This window comes from Primulina eburnea, chromosome 6 (genome assembly GCF_022965805.1).
Source record: "Primulina eburnea isolate SZY01 chromosome 6, ASM2296580v1, whole genome shotgun sequence".
NCBI lineage: Eukaryota > Viridiplantae > Streptophyta > Magnoliopsida > Lamiales > Gesneriaceae > Primulina > Primulina eburnea.
In genome coordinates, this window is record NC_133106.1 from 78,315 (window position 1) to 97,261 (window position 18,947).

The window sequence follows — 18,947 nt, forward strand, 5'->3', positions numbered from 1 at the left end:
GTGCTTTTCTTTGGTCCACTCCTGTTCTCTGGCGGGTGTTATCTGCAGGCTTCTCCTTGCCTGCCGACTTTTCTCTTTGGCCTGCCGCGTGTTGTGGTGGCTCTGGATGATCATTCTCTTTGGTTTCTCTGGCCCGGGGCTCCATTCATCTCGGGATTACGCTGTGATATATTTTGCTGTCTGCATTGGTGGCTCTGGATGTTCTCTCTTGGTTGTCTACTTTTTCCGAGTCACCGTCATGCGATTCATGATTTCACTTATGACATTATGAGCTCAGGCCGTTATCACTCTCATCTTGGGTCTTGGAGCTTCTCTGGTTTGAGCTGGATTGCGGTCTTATTTTGGTACTTCGACTGTTTTTGCATAGTGATTTCCCAGCTCATTCATATTTTGACTGCGGGATCCTGTACAGCTGATCGATCTCGGATTATGATGTACTTCTCACTTTGGCATTATATATCAGAGATAGGTACCATCGGTGGTCTTTTGCACCTACTTCTGAGCTGGATCACTACTGTTTAGATAGGTTTCTCTTTGTTTTCATGTACTTAGCGCTGATCCCAGGTGCTCATTTGTATTATGCGTTTTACTTAGGGATTAGTTTTTGGCTCGTGTATTTGCCACCTTAGGTCTGTTTTCCTATTTGGTATGACTAGCCTTTTGAGAGGTGTTGATTTCATCATCCTCTCTTTAGGTTTTATCTTGTATTTTGTGTTTTATCCAAAAGAAAAAAAAACCCTAAACCCTAAACCCCAAACCCCAAACCCTTAACAAACCATTCGCCCCAAATAATTTTTCTCTCCAGTGAATAGTGCCCCAAAAAAACCCATTTTTCGCCCAAAAATCGCCGCCAGTACGGCTGACGTTTCGCCGCCGGTTCATGGCCGGTTTGTCGGACCATCTGAAACGCCTCGTCGAGGCATCCAACATACTGAAATTTCAACTCATTCGGAGTTGATTTGCCCTTCCAATTTTATGTCTGAAAAATCGAAATTTCCGGCCAAAAAGTCGTCCCTGACGAATATAACTCCGTTTCTTGCAAATGATATACCATTGGATTCGTCTCTTCAAGGCGAGGCTACTGTCCAAATTTCATATCAATCGGAGTTGATTTGCCCGTCCGAATTTAGTTCCAAAATGCCGACGGCACTGTTCACTCGCGAGACGTCCACCGTTTAGTCGATTCCGGCTAGCTCCGACCTTCGTTCTTCGAGTAAAGCCCCGATCTGTGATCGTCTCCCTCAGGCGCTTGATTTCGTTCCTCCCCCGTCGTCCGATTCATCTCTGGTTGACGAGAATGTTAGATCTACGATTTTCGCTCAACAAACCCTAACGCCGACGGAGTTTGTCTTCAATTCCGGCACCGTCGCCGCTCCGTTGGTCAATTCCTCTGGGCCGTATCCTCTACGTGACATGGGTACGTCATCCATGTCTTCAATTTCTGCAAAATCAATCGGAGATGAAAACGCCCAAAATTCAATTTCAACTCAATTTACGACTACTGTTCACTCCGATTTGACCCCTCCGCCGGCCGGTTCTGCTCCGGTTGGTGCCGGTTCCATGTTCTCCTCGCCGTCGCGGTTTCACGGTGGATCTTCGGCCGGAAAGTCAAAGGTCAACGTTCAAAAGTCAACGGTCAACGGTCAACCCCGAGATCGCAGAAATTCGCTTCGGTTAATCCAGGTACTTCTTCGGGTTTTTCTTACCCTACTGCTACTGTTATCCCTCCCCTGTCTTTTCGCGATGTTTTGGCCCCGTCGTCCTCTCGTACGACAAAGAACAGTTTTGAAGATGTTCTTGGATCGATGGATGAGATGCCTGCACCGTCCTTTAAGGACGGTAAGCCGGGCATTCACTTCTCGGATGAGACTATTTCATCTTTATCTGATCCGTTCAAGTTTGCTTTGATCGGTAAAATTTCTGGCAACCGATCGATTGTGCCCAATCATTCTATTTCTGCGGCTTTTGCCAATTTCGGTTTTGTGCGACCGTATAATTTGAAATTCATGCCAAGGGGTTTTCTTGTGATTGTCCTCTCCTGTGAGGAGGACTATGCACGTCTTTGGACCAGGGGCAGTCTGTTTATCGGTCCACTTGGTATCAGACTCTCCAAGTGGACCCCAGAATTCAATTTCCAAGCGGAGTCCCCACTTGCCCCGGTTTGGGTCCGACTTTCGGAGTTACCACTACATCTTTATGACAAGAAGAGCCTTTGTGCCCTTGCGAAGCTTTTTGGCACTCCCATTAAGATTGATGATCACACTGCCGATGGTACTCGGGGAGCCTTTGCTCGCCTTTGTGTTGAGATCAATGTCTTGGAGCCCCCTGTCAAGTCCATATGGGTGTCCTGGGGTGATCACTTACAGGAGATCGAGGTAGTTTATGAGAAGATCCCAGATTATTGTATTGATTGCAAGATGCTGGGGCATGCCACCAGTGTATGTTATTCGCACGGGAAGAATCCCCGTCCAGTTCGGCCCAGACCTGCTGGTTCTGCTCCCCCGCCTGCTCCGGCACCTCCTGAGGGTGCTGCCCCTGTCGTTATTCCGGGACCACAGCCCCAGCTTCATGTCAATGGCCATGGTCCCCGACGTAGACAGAGACGGAGGCCTGTTCGCCAGGCTCTGCCGACGGATGATCCTCTTGCTACGAACTCTTTTGGAGTTATTTCCCATTTGCAGGAGACAGAGGTAGGCTCTGAGGAGCTTGGATTAGGTATTCCTGACCCCTCTGTCGGTTTGAGTTCTCATCAGGAGGCCCCTATTCCTGACCGCCCTGTGGTCACGGTGGCTGAGGACGATGAGAGTGTTCCTTTTGTGGATTGCGTGGATGACCTTGGATCTCCACGCCCGGATGTGGTGACTGTGATTGTTCCACATGAGGTTTGTATTGAAAATCATAGCAGTCACTCGGTCCCATCTTTTCCTGCATCACCTGCTGATGCCACTTCTATGCTGGACGAGTTGATTGCTCGACAGGGATCCCCCATTCTTGAGATGATCCCCAGTCACATGTCGGCCGATGATCATGATCAGGATTTCGATCGACACTCTGTGTCTGGATTTAGCTGTGGGTCTGAGTGTAGTATTCTGGACACTGACATGTCCAATCCTAGAAAAAGACCTCAGGATGATGGTCGGCGATCGCGTAAAAAGCGATTGGATCCTTCTTCCACCCGTTCCACATGAATTGTTTGATCTGGAATATCCGGGGACTTCGAGGTTCGGAGTCCCAGCAGAGGCTTCATGCCTTTGTGAAGGAGAAACAGATTAAGGTTTTGGCTGTTTTGGAGCTCATGATTGATCTGGATCCTAGATTCATGACTCGCCGTTTGGGGTTTTCTGGAGTCATTTCTAATCTCTCCGGTCATATTTGGGTATTTTTTGCTGCTGATGTGAGGGCGGAGTGTGTTTTTGATCATGCTCAGTTTCTTCACAATAGAGTCTCTGCCTCTTTCTTGCCGACAGAGATATTTTGTTCTTTTGTCTATGCTAGATGTGATTATGTTCAGCGTAGGGATCTTTGGGCTTCTTTGCTTTTGCTTAAGCCTGTTTTGGGTCCGTGGCTGGTTGGGAGCGACTTTAATGTCGTCAGGGCTGCGTCTGAGTGCTTGGGCTCCCGTGGTGGTAGGTTGCTACCCATGGAGGAGTTCAATACTTTTATTCTTGATTCTGGTCTGATTGATGCTTGTTTTGAGGGGCCTTTGTTTACTTGGGCGAACAAGACCATTTGGAAGCGGTTGGACAGGGTCTTGGTTTCTGTTGATTGGGGAGATCATTTCAGCTCGATTCGGGTTGAACATCTCGCTCGTACCGTCTCGGACCACTGTCCGCTTTTGGTTACCGCTCCTGTTTTTGCCCGTGGGCCGAGCTCGTTTCGCTTCCAGCGTATGTGGGTTAGGCACCATGGTTTTTTGCAGACTCTGAGGCTTAATTGGAATCTGCCTTGCAGTCTGAGCGGCATGCCTCGGCTATTTGCCAAGATGAAGCGTCTCAAGCTGGAATCGGGATGTTTTTGGTAACATCTTTGATAGAATCACTGAGGCTGAGAGCGCTGTTCGTTCAGCCGAGACTGTCTGTGAGGCCGATCCTTCTGACGTGAATTGGACTCTGTTGTCCGATCGCAATGAGGATCTGGCCCGTATCACCGCCATGGAGGCGGATTTTTGGAAACAGAAAGCGGCTTGCCATTGGCTTGAGGATGGTGAGCGGAACACTAGGCTCTTCCATAATATGGTGAGGAAAAAGCGCGTGGCGAACAAAATTTTCCGCAATTGGGAGAATGGGGTCTGCCTGACGTCTCAGCTTTTGATTCAGCAGTCGGGAGCCTTGTTTTTCCAGGATCTTCTTATCGGGGAGCCCTCTGCGCTCGATTGCCCTGATTTTTCGGGCTTTCCCTCGGTTATTTCTGATGTGGAGAATGATGGTATTGATGCGACTCCCTCTTTGGAGGAGGTCCGCGCGACTGTCTTCTCAATTCACCCTGATAGCGTTGCTGGCCCTGATGGCTTTTCTTCGGCATTCTTTCAGCATTGATGGGAAATTGTCCATCAGGATGTTTTTGGTGCTGTAATCGATTTTTTCCAGGGTTCTCCTATGCCTCAGGTCTTCACTGCCACCACGATCACTCTCATTCCCAAAGTTGAGGGTGCACGCGCTTGGTCGGACTTCCGTCCGATCAATCTGTGCAATGTCACGAACAAAATCATCTCGAAGCTGTTGTACTCTCGGTTGAGGGATGTGGTGGAGAGACTTGTTACCCCGAACCAGAGTGGCTTCGTTCCGGGCCGAATGATCTCTGATAATATTCTCCTTGCCCAGGAGCTCACTCACAGTCTCACTCTCCCCACTCGTGGTGGTAATGTCATCTTGAAGTTGGATATGGCCAAGGCCTATGATAGGGGTCTAGTGGCATTTCCTATTTGACGTTTTGAGACATTTTGGTTTTTCTGAGCGTGTTGTGGCTTTGGTCTCGGCCTGCATTTCCCATTGTCATTTCTCCGTGAACATAAATGGCTCTCTATCGGGGTTTTTTGGTTCCACCAGAGGTCTCCGGCAGGGCGATCCATTGTCTCCCCTTCTCTTCGTTTTGGGGGCGGAGTATCTTTCTCGTGGCCTTGATCGCCTCTATCTGTAGCATCCTACGCTCAGGTACCGTTCTCATTGTGATATTTTGATTTCCCATCTGGCTTACGCTGATGATGTCATTATTTTTGCTAGTGGAGGGTCTCGTGGTATGCAGCGCCTTGTCGATTTTCTGCATCACTACGAGAACTGTTCGGGGCAGCGCGTGAATGCTGCCAAGAGTTCTTTTATTTTGCCTTCGAGGTGCTCTGGGAGCCTCCGCTCTCGACTTTTGCGCATCACAGGTTTTGCTGAGGGTCATCTGCCCATCAAGTACCTTGGAGTTCCCCTTCATAGGGGTAATCGCACATGCTTCCTTTTCGAGCCTCTCCTACAGTCTGTTCGTAGGAAGCTTGAGGGTTGGGAGATTCGGACCCTCTCTCCGGGTAGCCGTATGACCCTGATACGTAGTGTGCTCCTCTCCATGCCGATTTATCTATTTCAGGTGGTTCAGCCGCATCTGGCTGTCATGGAGAAGCTTGAGCTGACATTCAATGCCTTCCTCTGGGGGTCGAGACCCTTGGAGAAGAAGTGGCATTGGGCCCGGTGGTCCCGGGCTTGTCTCCCCGTGCTCGAGGGGGGCCTTGGCTTCCGCAGATTGAAAGATCTTGTGGAATGCTTTTCTATAAAATTGTGGTTCAGATTTCGGCAGGGCTCCTCTCTCTGGGCGAGATTCCTTTTTCGGAAGTATTGCCGGCTGGATGCTCCTGCCTGTGTCCCCGCCCGTGCTTCTATTTCCCCCATTTGGCGTCGTCTCCTCAGGATCCGCCCTCGCGTGGAGCCTGGCATTCGCTGGCGTGTTGTTATCGGAGATGTTTCCTTTTGGGATGACACTTGGTTTGGGGACGTTCCTTTGTCCTCCCGGTGTGTGGTCCGCAGGGGCCGTGATGTTCGGGCCTCTCATTTTTTGTCTGAGGGGTCCTGGGATTTTGATCGCCTTTGTGTGGTTGTTGCTCCTTCGGTTGCCGAGGAGATTGTTTTGATTCCTGTTTTTTCGGGAGACCCTGATTTGGCACGATGGATCTATAGCTCCGATGGTGCTTTCTCTGTGAGATCTGCTTGGGAGCTGATCCGTCAGCGTGCTCCGTCTTCAGATATATTCCGCCTGTGTTGGGGGGGTTGGTTGAGGCCTACCATGTCGTTCTTCCTCTGGAGATTTTGGCATCAGTGGCTCCCTGTTGATGAGGTGCTCCAGCGCCGGGGTTTTGCGTTAGCCTCGAGATGCCAGTGTTGTGCTATGTCCGAGACATTCACACACATATTCATTCGCAGCCCGGTTCCTCGGTCTGTCTGGCACTTCTTTGGCGCAGTGTTTCGGGTTCGTACTCCCGACACTGAGGATTTCATTTTGTTCCTCAGTGCGTGGAAGAGGGATTTGGTCTGGTCCCGGGGGGCCATGTGCGGGAGTTTCTCCCCTGCATCGTCATGTGGTTCCTCTGGACTGCGCGGAACGATGCTAAGCACCGTCATCTTCCCATCTCTGGGGAGACGGTGAAGTACCAGATTTTGTCTTACCTGCGTCTCGCCCTCTCTGCGCGTACTGTTAAGCCTAGGCATTGGCTGGGTGTGTTTCATGTGGCGAGATCGCTGGGTATTTCGGTTGCTCTCCACAGACTACATAGGACGGCGATTGTTCGCTGGCTGTGACCGCCGTTCGAGTGCTTCAAGCTTAATGTGGATGGGAGCTCGCGTGGTATATCTGGGGACTCTACTGCTGGTGGCGTTGTTCGGGATGATTCTGGGAGGGTTGTGCTTTCATTCAGCGAGTTCATTGGATCTGGGTCTTCTCTCCGGGCTGAGCTTTGGGCGGTTTGGAGGGGTCTTCTCCTTTGTTCCGATCATTCTTTTTTCCCACTTTGGATCGAGCTTGATTCTCTGACTTCTATTCAGCTCATTCGTTCCCGTCGATGTTGTTGGGGTCTTGATCATATTGAATCTAGGATTCTGGTCCTTCTGAGGGGGCGGTCTGTTCTTATTTCGCATATATTCCGGGAGGGTAATTCGGTGGCGGATGCGTTGGCGACGAGGGCCCATACCCTTAGGCACTTTACCTTAGAGTTAGGTCCTTCCTTACCCAGTCACATCTCCATCCTAGCCCGTTCTGATCGTTCAGGGCTGCCATACCTCCGATACAGATATTCTTAACCATTTGCAGCCCCTCCTTTCTTTTGGATCTCTTTCTTTTTTATCTCATGTTATATATGTATGTATGTATTTTTATTGCAGGTCTTTAGCTCTTGGAGGTTGTTCTCTACTCTTATTTGTTATGTGAAAGTGGGTCCAGACACTTGCACCCTCCTTGTTTTGTTCATTTGAGTTTGGGGGGGTCCCAGCACTTCCTCCGTCGGTGCTTTTCTTTGGACCATTCCTGTTATTCGGAAGGCGTTCACTGCAGGCTTCTCATTGCCCGCCGATTTCTTTCTTTTATGCTCTCTGGCCGATTGTTATGGTGGCTCTAGATGTTTCTTTTCGGTTGTCTCTTTGGCCCGGAGCCTCATTCATGTCGGGATTTATATGGTTTCTACTTGCGCTCAGTGCTTTGGTGGCTCAGGATGTTCTCTATTGGTTATATCTTGTTTCATAGTTACCGTCATGCTTGGATTTCTTATGTTATGCGCTCCGTCAGCTTTCCCCCTCTCCTTGGGTCGTGGAGCTTCTATGACTTGAGCTGGATTACGGTCCTCCTTTTGTGTTTCGACTGTTTTCGCACTGTGACTTTCCAGCTGCATACTATTTTGACTGCCAGATCGTGTACAGCAGTCAGATCTTGGAGTAGGATGTATTCTTCGGTTTGGCCTTACATTGACAGACGGCTCAGAGATGGGTACCATCGGTGGTCTTTTGCACCTACTTCTGAGCCAGATCTATACTATTTAGATCCGTTTGGATTTATTTTCATGTATCTAGCGCTGCTCTTAGGCGTTCATTTGTACTATTCGCTTTCCCTAGGGATTAGTTTCTGGCTTATGTATTTGCCACCCTAGGTTTTATTTGTATGTTTAGTATGACTAGCCTTTTGAGAGGTCTTGCTGTTGTCATCCTCTCTTTAGTTTTTATCTTGTATTTCTGTTATTGATGATATATACAGGTAGGGGTCTGTCTAACCCCCCGCTTCCGGCGGTGTTTTATTAAAAAAAAAAAACCCCTAAACCCTAAACCCTCTGGCTCCTACTTCCCCTCGCTCGGGGAAGAATGGCTTTGGAGATGTCGTGAATGCTATGGAAGAAATGCCCCCACCGACTCTTAAGGATGGGAAACCGGGTATTTTTTTTTCCGGATGAGGTAATGTCTTCCCTGACCGAGCCTTTTAAGTTTTCTTTAGTTGGGAAGATTTCTGATAATAGATCCTTAGTCCCAAACTCGGGAATTTCTGTGGCTTTTGTTCGTTTGGGATTGAAGCGATCTTTTGATTTGAGGTTCTTGCCTCGGGGTTTTCTGATCCTTTCACTTCATTGCGAAGAGGATTATGCGTTCTTTTGGATGCGTGGGCAGATGATGGTAGGTCCTCTCGGGATCCATTTCTCAAAATGGACCCCGGAATTCAATCTTCAGGAAGAATCTCCCATCGCCCCTGTTTGGGTGCGTCTCCCGGGTTTGCCCATTCACTTGTTTAACAAAAAAAGTCTTTTTGCCCTTGCCAAGATTTTGGGCAACCCAGTGAAAATGGATGACTTTACTGCAGACTCCTCTCGGAGTGCTTTTGCTCGAGTCTGTGTGGAGCTGAATGTGTTGGAACCACCCGTTAAGCAAATTTGGGTGGGCTGGGGTGATCATACTCAGGAGATTGATGTTGTTTATGAGAAAATCCCTGGGTATTGATTGGATTGCAAAATATTGGGTCATTCGACAAACGTTTGCTATTCCCATGGGAAAAATCCAAAACCTGCTCGATCCAAGCCTACTGATCGAGACCCTCCTCAGCCAGAGGCCCCTCCTGCTCCGGCACCTCCTCAGGGTGTTGTTCCTGTCATTGTCCCGGGACCACAGCCCCAGCTTCATGTCAATGGCCATGGTCCCCGACGTAGACAGAGACGGAGGCCTGTATGTCAGGCTCTCACGAGAGATGATCCTCTTGCTTCGAACTCTTTTGGAGTTCTTTCCCATTTGCAGGAGACAGAGGTAGGCTCTGAGGAGCTTGGATTAGGTGTTCCTGATCCCTCTGTCGGTTTGAGTTCTCATCATGAGGCCCCTATTTCTGACCGCCCTGAGGTCACGGTGGCTGAGGACGATGAGAGTGTTCTTTTTGTGGACTGCGTGGATGACCTTGGATTTCCACGCCAGGATGTGGTGACTGTGTTTGTCCCCCTGGAGGTTTGTATTGAAAATCATAGCAGTCACTCGGTACCATCTTTTCCTGCATCCCCTGCTGATGCCACTTCTATGCTGGACGAGTTGATTGCTCGACAGGAACCCCCTATTCTTGAGATGATTCCCAGTCACATGTCGGCTGATGATCCTGATCAGGATTTTTATCGACATTCTGTGTCTGTGGTTAGCTGTGGGTCTGAGTGTAGTATTCTGGACATTGACATGTCCAATCCCAGAAAAAGACCTCAGGATGATGGTCGGCGATCGCGTAAAAAGTGATCGGATCCTTCTTCCACCCGTTCCCCATGAATTGCTTAATCAGGAATATCCAGGGACTTCGAGGTTCGGAGTCTCAGCAGAGGCTTCATGCCTTTGTGAAGGAGAAATAGATTAAGGTTTTGGCTGTTTTGGAGCCCATGATTGATCTAGATCCGAGATTCATGACTCGCCGTTTGGGGTTATCTGGAGTCATCTCTAATCTCTCCGGTCATATCTGGGTTTTTTTTGCTGCTGATGTGAGGGCGGAGTTTGTTTTTGAGTATGCTCAGTTCCTTCACATCAGAGTCTCTGTCTCTTTCTTGCCGACAGAGATATTTTGTTCTTTTGTCTATGCTAGATGTGATTATGTTCAGCGTAGGGATCTTTGGGCTTCCTTGCTTTTGGTTAAGCCTGTTTTGGGTCCCTGGCTGGTTGGGGGCGACTTTAATGTCGTCAGGATGCGTCTGAGTGCTTGGGATCTTGTGGTGGTAGGTTGCTACCCATGGAGGAGTTCAACACTTTTATTCTTGATTCTGGCCTGATCGATGCTGGTTTTGAGGGGTCTTCGTTCAGTTGGACGAATAAGACCATCTGGAAGCGGTGGGACAGGGTCTTGGTATCTGTTGATTGGGGAGATCATTTCAGCTTGATTCGGGTGAACATCTCGCTCGTACTGTCTCGGATCACTGTCCGCTTTTGGTTACCGCTCCTGTTTTTGCCCGTGGGCCGAGCTCGTTTCGCTTCCAGCATATGTAGGTTAGGCACCATGGTTTTTTGCAGACTGTGAGGCTTAATTGGAATCTGCCTTGCAGTCTGAGCGGCATGCCTCGGCTTTTTGCCAAGATGAAGCGTCTCAAGCATCACCTCCGGTGGTGGAATCAGGATGTTTTTTGTAAAATCTTTGATAGACTCACTGCGGCTGAGAGGGCTGTTCGTTCAGCCGAGGCTGTCTGTGAGGCCGACCCTTCTGATGCGAATAGGACTTCCCTGTCCGATCGCAATGAGGATCTGGCCCGTATCACCGCCATGGAGGCAGATTTTTGGAAACACAAAGCGGCTTGCCATTGGCTTGAGTATGGTGAGCGGAACACCAGACTCTTCCATAATATGGTGAGGAAAAAGCGCGTGGCGAATAAAATTTTCTGCTTATGGGAGAATGGGGTCTGCCTGACGTCTCAGGAATTGATTCAACAGTCGGGAGCCTTGTTTTTCCAGGATCTTCTTACCGAGGAGCCCTCTGTGCTCGATTGCCCTGATTTTTCGGGTTTTCCCCCGGTTATCTCTGCCGTGGAGAATGATGGTTTTGCTGCGATTCCCTCTTTAGAGGAGGTCCGCGCGACCGTCTTCTCCATTCACCCTGATAGCGTTGCTGGCCCTGATGGCTTTTCTTCAGCGTTCTTTCAGCATTGCTGGGAGATTGTCCATCAGGATGTTTTTGGTGTTGTACTTGATTTTTTCCAGGGATCTCCTATGCCTCAGGGTTTTACCGCCATCACGATCACTCTGATTCCCAAAGTCGAGGGTGCACGTGCCTGGTCGGACTTCCGTCCGATCAGTCTGTGCAATGTCACGAACAAAATCATCTCGAAGCTGTTGTACTCTCGGTTGAGGGATGTGGTGGAGAGACTTGTTTCCCCGAATCAGAGTGGCTTTGTTCCGGGTCGGATGATCTCGGATAATATTCTCCTTGCCGAGGAGCTCACTCACAGCATTACTCTCCCCACTCGTGGTGGTAATGTCATCTTGAAGTTGGATATGGCCAAGGCCTATGATAGGGTCCTATGGCATTTCCTATTTGACGTTTTGAGACATTTTGGTTTTTTAGAGCGTGTTGTGGCTTTGATCTCGGCCTGTGTTTCTCATTGTCATTTCTCTGTGAACATCAATGGTTCTCTATTGGGGTTTTTTGGTTCCACCAGAGGCCTCCGGCAGGGCGATCCATTGTCTCCCCTTCTCTTCATTTTGGGGGCGGAGTATCTTTCTCGTGGCCTTGACCGCCTTTACTTGCAGCATCCTGCGCTCAGGTACCGTTCTGATTGTGATATTTTGATCTCCCACCTGGCTTATGCTGATGATGTCATTATTTTTGCCAGTTGTGGGTCTCGTGGTATGCAGCGCCTTGTAGAATTTCTGCATAACTACGAGAACTGTTCGGGGCAGCGTGTGAATGCTGCCGAGAGTTCTTTGATTTTTCCTCCGAGGTGCTCTAGGCACCTCCGCTCCCGGCTTTTGCGCATCACCGGGTTCGCCGAGGGTCATCTGCCACTCAAGTACCTCGGAGTTCCCCTTTATCGGGGTAATCTGACATGCTCCTTTTTCGAGCCCCTCCTACAGTCTGTTCATAGGAAGTTAGTGGGTTGGGAGATTCGGACCATCTCTCCGGGTAGCCGCATGACCCTGATACGCAGTGTGCTCCTCTCCATGCCGATTTATCTGTTTCAGGTGGTTCAGCCACCTCTGGCTGTCATGGATAAGCTTGAGCTGACATTCAATGCCTTCCTCTGGGGGTCGAGACCCTTGGAGAAGAAGTGGCATTGGGCCCAGTGATCCCGAGCTTGTCTCCCCATGCTTGAGGAGGGCCTTGGCTTCCGCAGATTGAAAGATCTCGTGGAATGATTTTCTATAAAATTGTGGTTCAGATTTCGGCAGGGCTCCTCTCTCTGGGCGAGATTCCTTTTTCGGAAGTATTGCCGGCTGGATGCTCCTGCTTGTGTCCCCACCCGTGGTTCTATATCCCCCATTTGGCGTCGTCTCCTCAGGATCCACCCTCGTGCGGAGCCTGACATTCGCTGGCGAGTTGGACTCGGAGATGTATCCTTTTGGGATGACACTTGGTTTGGGGACGTTCCTTTGTCCTCCCGGTGTGTGGTCCGCGGGGGCCGTGATGTTCGGGTCTCTCATTTTCTGTCTGAGGTGTCCTGGGATTTTGATCGCCTTTGTGCGGTTGTTGCTCCTTCGGTTGCCGAGGTGATTGTTTTGATTCATGTTCTTTCGGGAGACCCTGATCTGGCACGATGGATCCATAGCTCCGATGGTGCTTTCTCTGTGAGATCTGCTTGGGAGCTGATCCGTCAGCGTGCTTTGTCTTCTGATATATTCCGCCCGTGTTGGGGGAGTTTGTTGAGGCCTACCATGTCGTTCTTCCTCTGGAGATTCTGGCATCAATGGCTCCCTATTGATGAGGTGCTCTAGTGCCGGGGTTTTGCGTTAGCCTCAAGATGTCAGTGTTGTGATATGTCAGAGACATTCACACACATATTCATTCGCAGCCCGGTTGCTCGGTCTGTCTTGCACTTCTTTGGCGCCGTGTTTCGGGTTCGTATTCCCGACACTGAGGATTTCAGTTTGTTTCTCAGTGCGTGGAAGAGGGATTTGGTCTGGTCTCGGGGGGGCCATGTGCGGGAGTTTCTCCCCTGCATCGTTCTGTGGTTCCTCTGGACTGCGCGGAACGTTGCTAAGCACCGTCATCTCCCTGTTTCTGGGGAGACGGTGAAATATCAGATTTTGTATTACCTGCGTTTTTCCCACTATGTGCGTACTGTCAGGCCCAGACATTGGCTGGGTGTGTTTCATGTGGCGAGATTGCTGGTTTCGGTTGCTCTCCATAGATTCCATAGGACGGCGATTGTTCGCTGGCTGCGACCGCCTTCTGGGTGTTTCAAACTTAATGTGGATGGGAGCTCGCGTGGTATATCTGGAGACTCCTCTGCTGGTGGCGTTGTTCGGGATGATTCCGGGAGGGTTGTGCTCTCATTCAGCGAGTTCATCAAAGCTGGGTCTTCTCTCCGGGCTGAGCTTTGGGCGGTTTGGAGGGGTCTTCTCCTTTGTTCTGATCATTCTTTTTTACCTCTTTGGATCGAGCTTGATTCTCTGACTTCTATTCAGCTCATTCGTTCTCGTCGATGTTGCTGGGGTCTTGATCACTTTGTATCTAGGATTCTGGTCCTGTTGAGGGGACTGTCTGTTCATATTTCGCATATATTCCGGGAGGGTAATTCGGTGGCGGATGCGTTGGCGGCGATGGCTCATACCCTTAGGCACTTTATCTTAGAGTTAGGTCCCTCCCTCCCTAGTCACATTTCCATACTTGCACGTTCGGATACCTCCGGACTTCCCTACTTGAGATATAGATGTTCTTAGCTGTTTGCAGCCCATTCCTTCACTTGGATCCATTTCTTCCGTCTTTCTATATATATATATGTATATTTTTCTTTGCAGGTACTAATCTTTTGGGGGTTTCTCTTTTCCCCCGTTTTGCCAGTCTGGTGTGAGTGGGCCCAGACACTCGCACACTACATGTTTGGTCTCCTCAGGATTGGGTGGGCTCTTGCACTTACCCTCTTGGTGCTTTTCTTTGGCCCTCTCATATTCCCTGGAGCGCTATTTCTGTTTGTCCCTCTCTTTGGTCCATTTCTGGTCCCTGGCGGGCGTTTACTGCAGGTTCTCCTTGCCTGCCGTATCGGTTCTTTTATAGGAGTTTACTGGATGTCGTGGTGATTCTAGGGATTATTTCCGGACGATCCTCTTCATTGTTATGATACCTTCGTCAGATTTATACTTCAGATGCTGGATCTTTTTTGTTCTGGCTGGATTGTGATCTTCATTTTGCTCTTTTATCATCATTGTACAGTGATTTCCTGGCCAGATATTATTTTGACTGCTGGGCTTCATCCCGTTACTCGGTCTCAGATAAGAGTCGTTTTGACTGATTGGATTCTTCAGGGTGATGGTTCAGAGATGAGAGTTTCTTCATGGATTCCGCACTCATCTCCCAGTTATCATTTGGTCTTCTTCGGCGTATTGACTCTTAGCGCTGCTCGTATTTGCTTAGTTTCTGGCGCACTTTTTGTCGTAGTCTAGGGTTATTTTTGCTTATGTATGTATTTATGTCCCTAGGCTACTTTGTCTTTATGTTTCTACTGCTTTAGCCTTTTTGAGGAGGTCTTGGTATAGTCCCCCTCCTCTTTTAGGTTTTCTTTCTGCTGTCACTTTTTATTTTTTGGATATAGAGGTAGGGGTCTGCCTAACCCCCCCGCATCCAGCGGTGTTTTCCGAAAAAAAAACCCTAAACCCAAACCCTAAAACTCGAAAATTTGAAGTAAAAATGGTGTGAATTTCGAGTTATATGGCCCTCCTATTTATAGGGGTTGGCTGATATCGCGATGAAATCTGAATCGAATCTTTTATCTTGGATTGCGATTTATCCGTGATTTGGGTGATAACCGAATTTCAAATCTTCCATACGAAGCTCTGTATGGGAGAAAACACCGATCACCCTTGTATTGGGATGAAGTGGGAGAAAAGGAAATAGTAGGACCCGAGCTCGTACAGATAACAATAGACAAGGTTACAGTAGTCCGAGAGAAACTCAAGGCAGCTCAAGATTGACAAAAGAGTTGGGCAGATCTGAAAAGAAGGCCAGTGGAATTCAACGTTGGCGAGAAGGCCTACGTAAAAGTGTCGCCTATGAAAGGAGTTGTCCGATTCAGTAAGGCTGGGAAGCTAAACCCCCGTTATGTAGGACCCTTTGAGATTTTGGAAAAGGTGGGCACACTAGCTTACAGATTAGCACTGCCACCAAGCATGTCTAGAATTCACAACGTTTTCCACGTGTCCCAACTACGGAAATACATCTCGGACCCAAGACACGTGTTATAAGCAGAACCGCTCATGATCGAAAGTAACTTGGGAGAAGAGCTGAAGTACGAAGAAGTTCTCATTAGAATCGTGGACACCAAGGACCAAGTACTAAGACGACGAATCATTCCCTACGTCAAGGTACAATGGTCTAACCACACCGAAAGAGAAGCCACGTGGGAGTTAGAAGAAAGGATGAGGGACCAATACCCGTACCTCTTCATAGACCAAGCCAACCCAAGTTTCGAGGACGAAACTTCCCATAAGGAGGGAGGGATGTAAAATCCAAGAATTTTAAGTTTTAAGTTTTATCATGATAGTATATTTTGGATACCAGGATTTGTCTCATTTTAAGATGTGAGATTTGTAAGATTGAGTGAATAATAATAAGATCGTGTATATTATTTGAAATTTCGCAGATAAATGTCTAAGATTTGAGTTGATATAGAGATATCGGGATAAAAATCAGGCAAAGGATAATAAAATCTCTAGAACTCGAAATTAATCAGTGTATGTATATGCAAATTTTGAAAATTGCATGGGATAAAAGATTTAAATTTCGAACAATATCACGGATAGATCACGATTCGAGATAAAAGACTTAAGTCAGATTTCAACGCGATATCACTTGATCCCGATAGCAGCCAACCCCTATAAATAGGAGGGCCCTGTATTCGAAAATCACACCTCACAACACACCCAAATTTTTGAAAATAGTACCTAGTCTCCTTAGGAATTTTCGAGCACAGTGAAGTGCTGCCGCCGTCCAGCCAGGGAAGTAGGAATTTCGAAGAACCCTAGTTTTTTTAGAATTTAAGGTAAGTGGGCTGTTTTAAATTTTGGTTTTGTGCATTTAAAGGTTTTGTTCTTTTTTATTTTAAAAATTCGGTTCAACACCGTCTACGTTTTTAATCTTGTTACATTTTTACGTTGGCACTGTGAGAATTCCCTGAAAATGGGTGGAATTCCAACATATGGCCCTTAACAGTGGGATAGAACTGTTTTATGGCCTCGCCCCCTTAGAGGATTAAAACTTAGGGACTGATATCAGTAAACCATGAAAGGTGAAAAATCGCAGTGTTATTATGTTACGGATACGATGTTACGATTATGAAAAGCATGTTGTATTTTTTTGTATGTTTCGAAAAAATGGTATAAATTTTATGTTGTTTTCAATATCCCCCATTTACCAAGTATTTTGTCACGCCCCGAGCCCGGGCCTGCGTCTGCGTGACTGCACAATGAGCCCCTATAGCAACTACTTCGTATTCGTCCTCGCTTTACGAAAATGATTAACCCAAGTTGCTATAGAAGTCCAGTATAAGCCATTATAAACTCATTTTAAATATTTTATTTTTAAGATGTGGGACAAGGGTATCACAATCACCCCTCCTTCAGAACGCGACGTCCTCTTCGCGGCCTGACCCCTCGATCCACCAGCACCGAGAATCTAGAGGTGGCTCCTACAGGTTCAAGAGGTGGCTCCCGTCATGTAGCACTTTGAACCGCAGGTTCAAGAGATGGCTCTCATGCACGTAGCACTTTACCCAGCATAGCACTTATTTCTCGGTGTTCCACGCCGGTGACCGGCTCTGATACCATTCTGTCATGCCCCGAGCCCGGGCCCGCACCTGCGTGACTGCACAATGAGCCCCTATAGCAACTACTTCGTATTCGTCCTCGCTTTACGAAAATGATTAATCCAAGTTGCTATAGAAGTCCATTGTAAGCCATTATAAACTCATTTTAAATCTTTTATTTTTAAGATGTGGGACAAAGGTATCACAATGCAGATTTCATCGCGATATCACTCGATCCCGATAGCAGTCAACCCCTATAAATAGGAGGGCCCTATATTTGAAAATTACACATCACAACACACCCAAATTAATCACACCTAAATTTCGAAATTCTCCCTCTAGTCTCCTTAGGAATTTTCGAGTACAGTGAAGCGCTGCCGCTGTCCAGCCCTCCTATTCTCTAGAGGAGATCGTCCACCATCAAGGTCCCCCACACTCTGACTTCACTCTTGTCTCCACCTCCTCTGTTGTGGAAGATTCCGACCTCCACGGGCGTCGCGCTGAGTCCTGTGATGGGCGAGATTTTGACAGTGTCATTCATGACACTTATATGTCTAACCAAGTCAATAAACGCCTAACTGAATCAGAAGACTTTCAACCGAAGAATAATAGGCGCAGAGCTAGGTCCCCTCGACACAGATCGAGATCCCTACTGCTCGTTCCTCATGAATTGCTTCCTATGGAATATCAGGGGACTAGCTAACATTGAGTCCCTCTAGAGGCTCCACACCATAGTGGATCGCCACCGTGTCAACATTTTGGCCATCTTCGAACCAATGACTGTCTTGGATCATTGTTTCATGACCTTGTAGTTAGGGCTCCATCAGGTCATTTCCAATTCAAAAAATAAGATCTGGGTCTTCTCATCGGAGGACGTCAAGGTCGAGCGTCTTCTTGATCATGATCAATTCTTCCACCTCCGCATCTCCGCTGCCTTTCTTCCGACAGATGTCTTTTACTCTTTTGTCTTTGCCAAGTGCGATCACATAGAGCGCCGTCACCTTTGGGATTCCCTCATCAAGGTTAAGCCCGCCATTGGCCCCTGGCTTGTGGGTGGCGATTTCAATATTGTTAGGGATGTTTCCGAGTGCCTTGGCACCTCTGGAGGCCGATCCCTCCCTATGGAGGAGTTCAACGACTTCATCCTCCAGTCAGGTTTAGTCGATGCCGGGTTTGAAGGGTCCTCGTACACTTGGACCAATAAAACCATTTGGAAAAGGCTGGACAGAGTCTTCGTATCAGTAGACTGGGGGGGAGATCACTTCAATTCCATTCAATTCCAACACCTCCCTCGCAAAGTCTTTGATCACTGTCCTCTCCTGGCCTCTGCTCCGATTTTTGCTCGTGGACCTATCTGTTTTAGGTTCCAAAACATGTGGATCCTGCACCATGACTTTCTCCAAACCGTCAGGCTTAATTGGCACTTGCCGTGCCACCTGACTGGTATGCCCCGTATTTTTGCCAAGCTGAAAAGACTTAAAAACCACCTGAAATGGTGGAATCGAGATGTTTTTTGCAACATATTTGAAAAAATCAATGAGGCGGAGAAGTTGGTGCGACTCGCAGAGGCGCCTGCGAGAATGACCCCAGCGAGCTCTCTTGGCATAGCCTTTCCATGTGTAACGCGGATTTGGCTAATATCACAGCTATGGAGGTCTATTTTTGGAAGCAAAAAGCTGCGTGAAATTGGTTGGAAGATGGAGAGAGGAACACTAAGCTCTTCCACAATATGGTTAAGAAAAAGCACGTGGCCAACAAAATCTTCAGGATCTGGGACAACGGGACTTGTCTTACGTCTCCAGAGCTTATCCAGCGATCCGGGGCTGCTTTCTTTGAAAATCTCCTCACAGGAGACCCTTTTGTTCCGGACCGCCCAGACTTCTCTGACTTCCCGTCGATCATTTCGCAAGCAGAGAATAACAACATGTTCGCCACCCCCAACTTGGAGGAGGTGCGCGCTGTGGTTTTTTCCATCTCTAGGGACAGTGTGGCTGGCCTCGATGGGTACTCCTCGCTTTTTTATCAGCACTGCTGGGATATA

At 48.2% G+C, this 18,947-nt stretch overlaps 1 protein-coding gene across 1 annotated transcript; it reads left to right on the forward strand.

Annotated features, from left to right (window-relative positions):
• Nucleotides 1–3,184: 3,184 nt before the first annotated feature.
• LOC140833656 (uncharacterized) lies at nucleotides 3,185–4,925 on the forward strand. The gene is made up of 3 exons (XM_073197981.1): nucleotides 3,185–4,010; nucleotides 4,066–4,454; nucleotides 4,554–4,925. The coding sequence occupies exons 1-3, from the start codon at nucleotides 3,185–3,187 to the stop codon at nucleotides 4,923–4,925; spliced, it is 1,587 nt and encodes a 528-aa protein (XP_073054082.1).
• The last annotated feature ends 14,022 nt before the right edge of the window (nucleotides 4,926–18,947 follow it).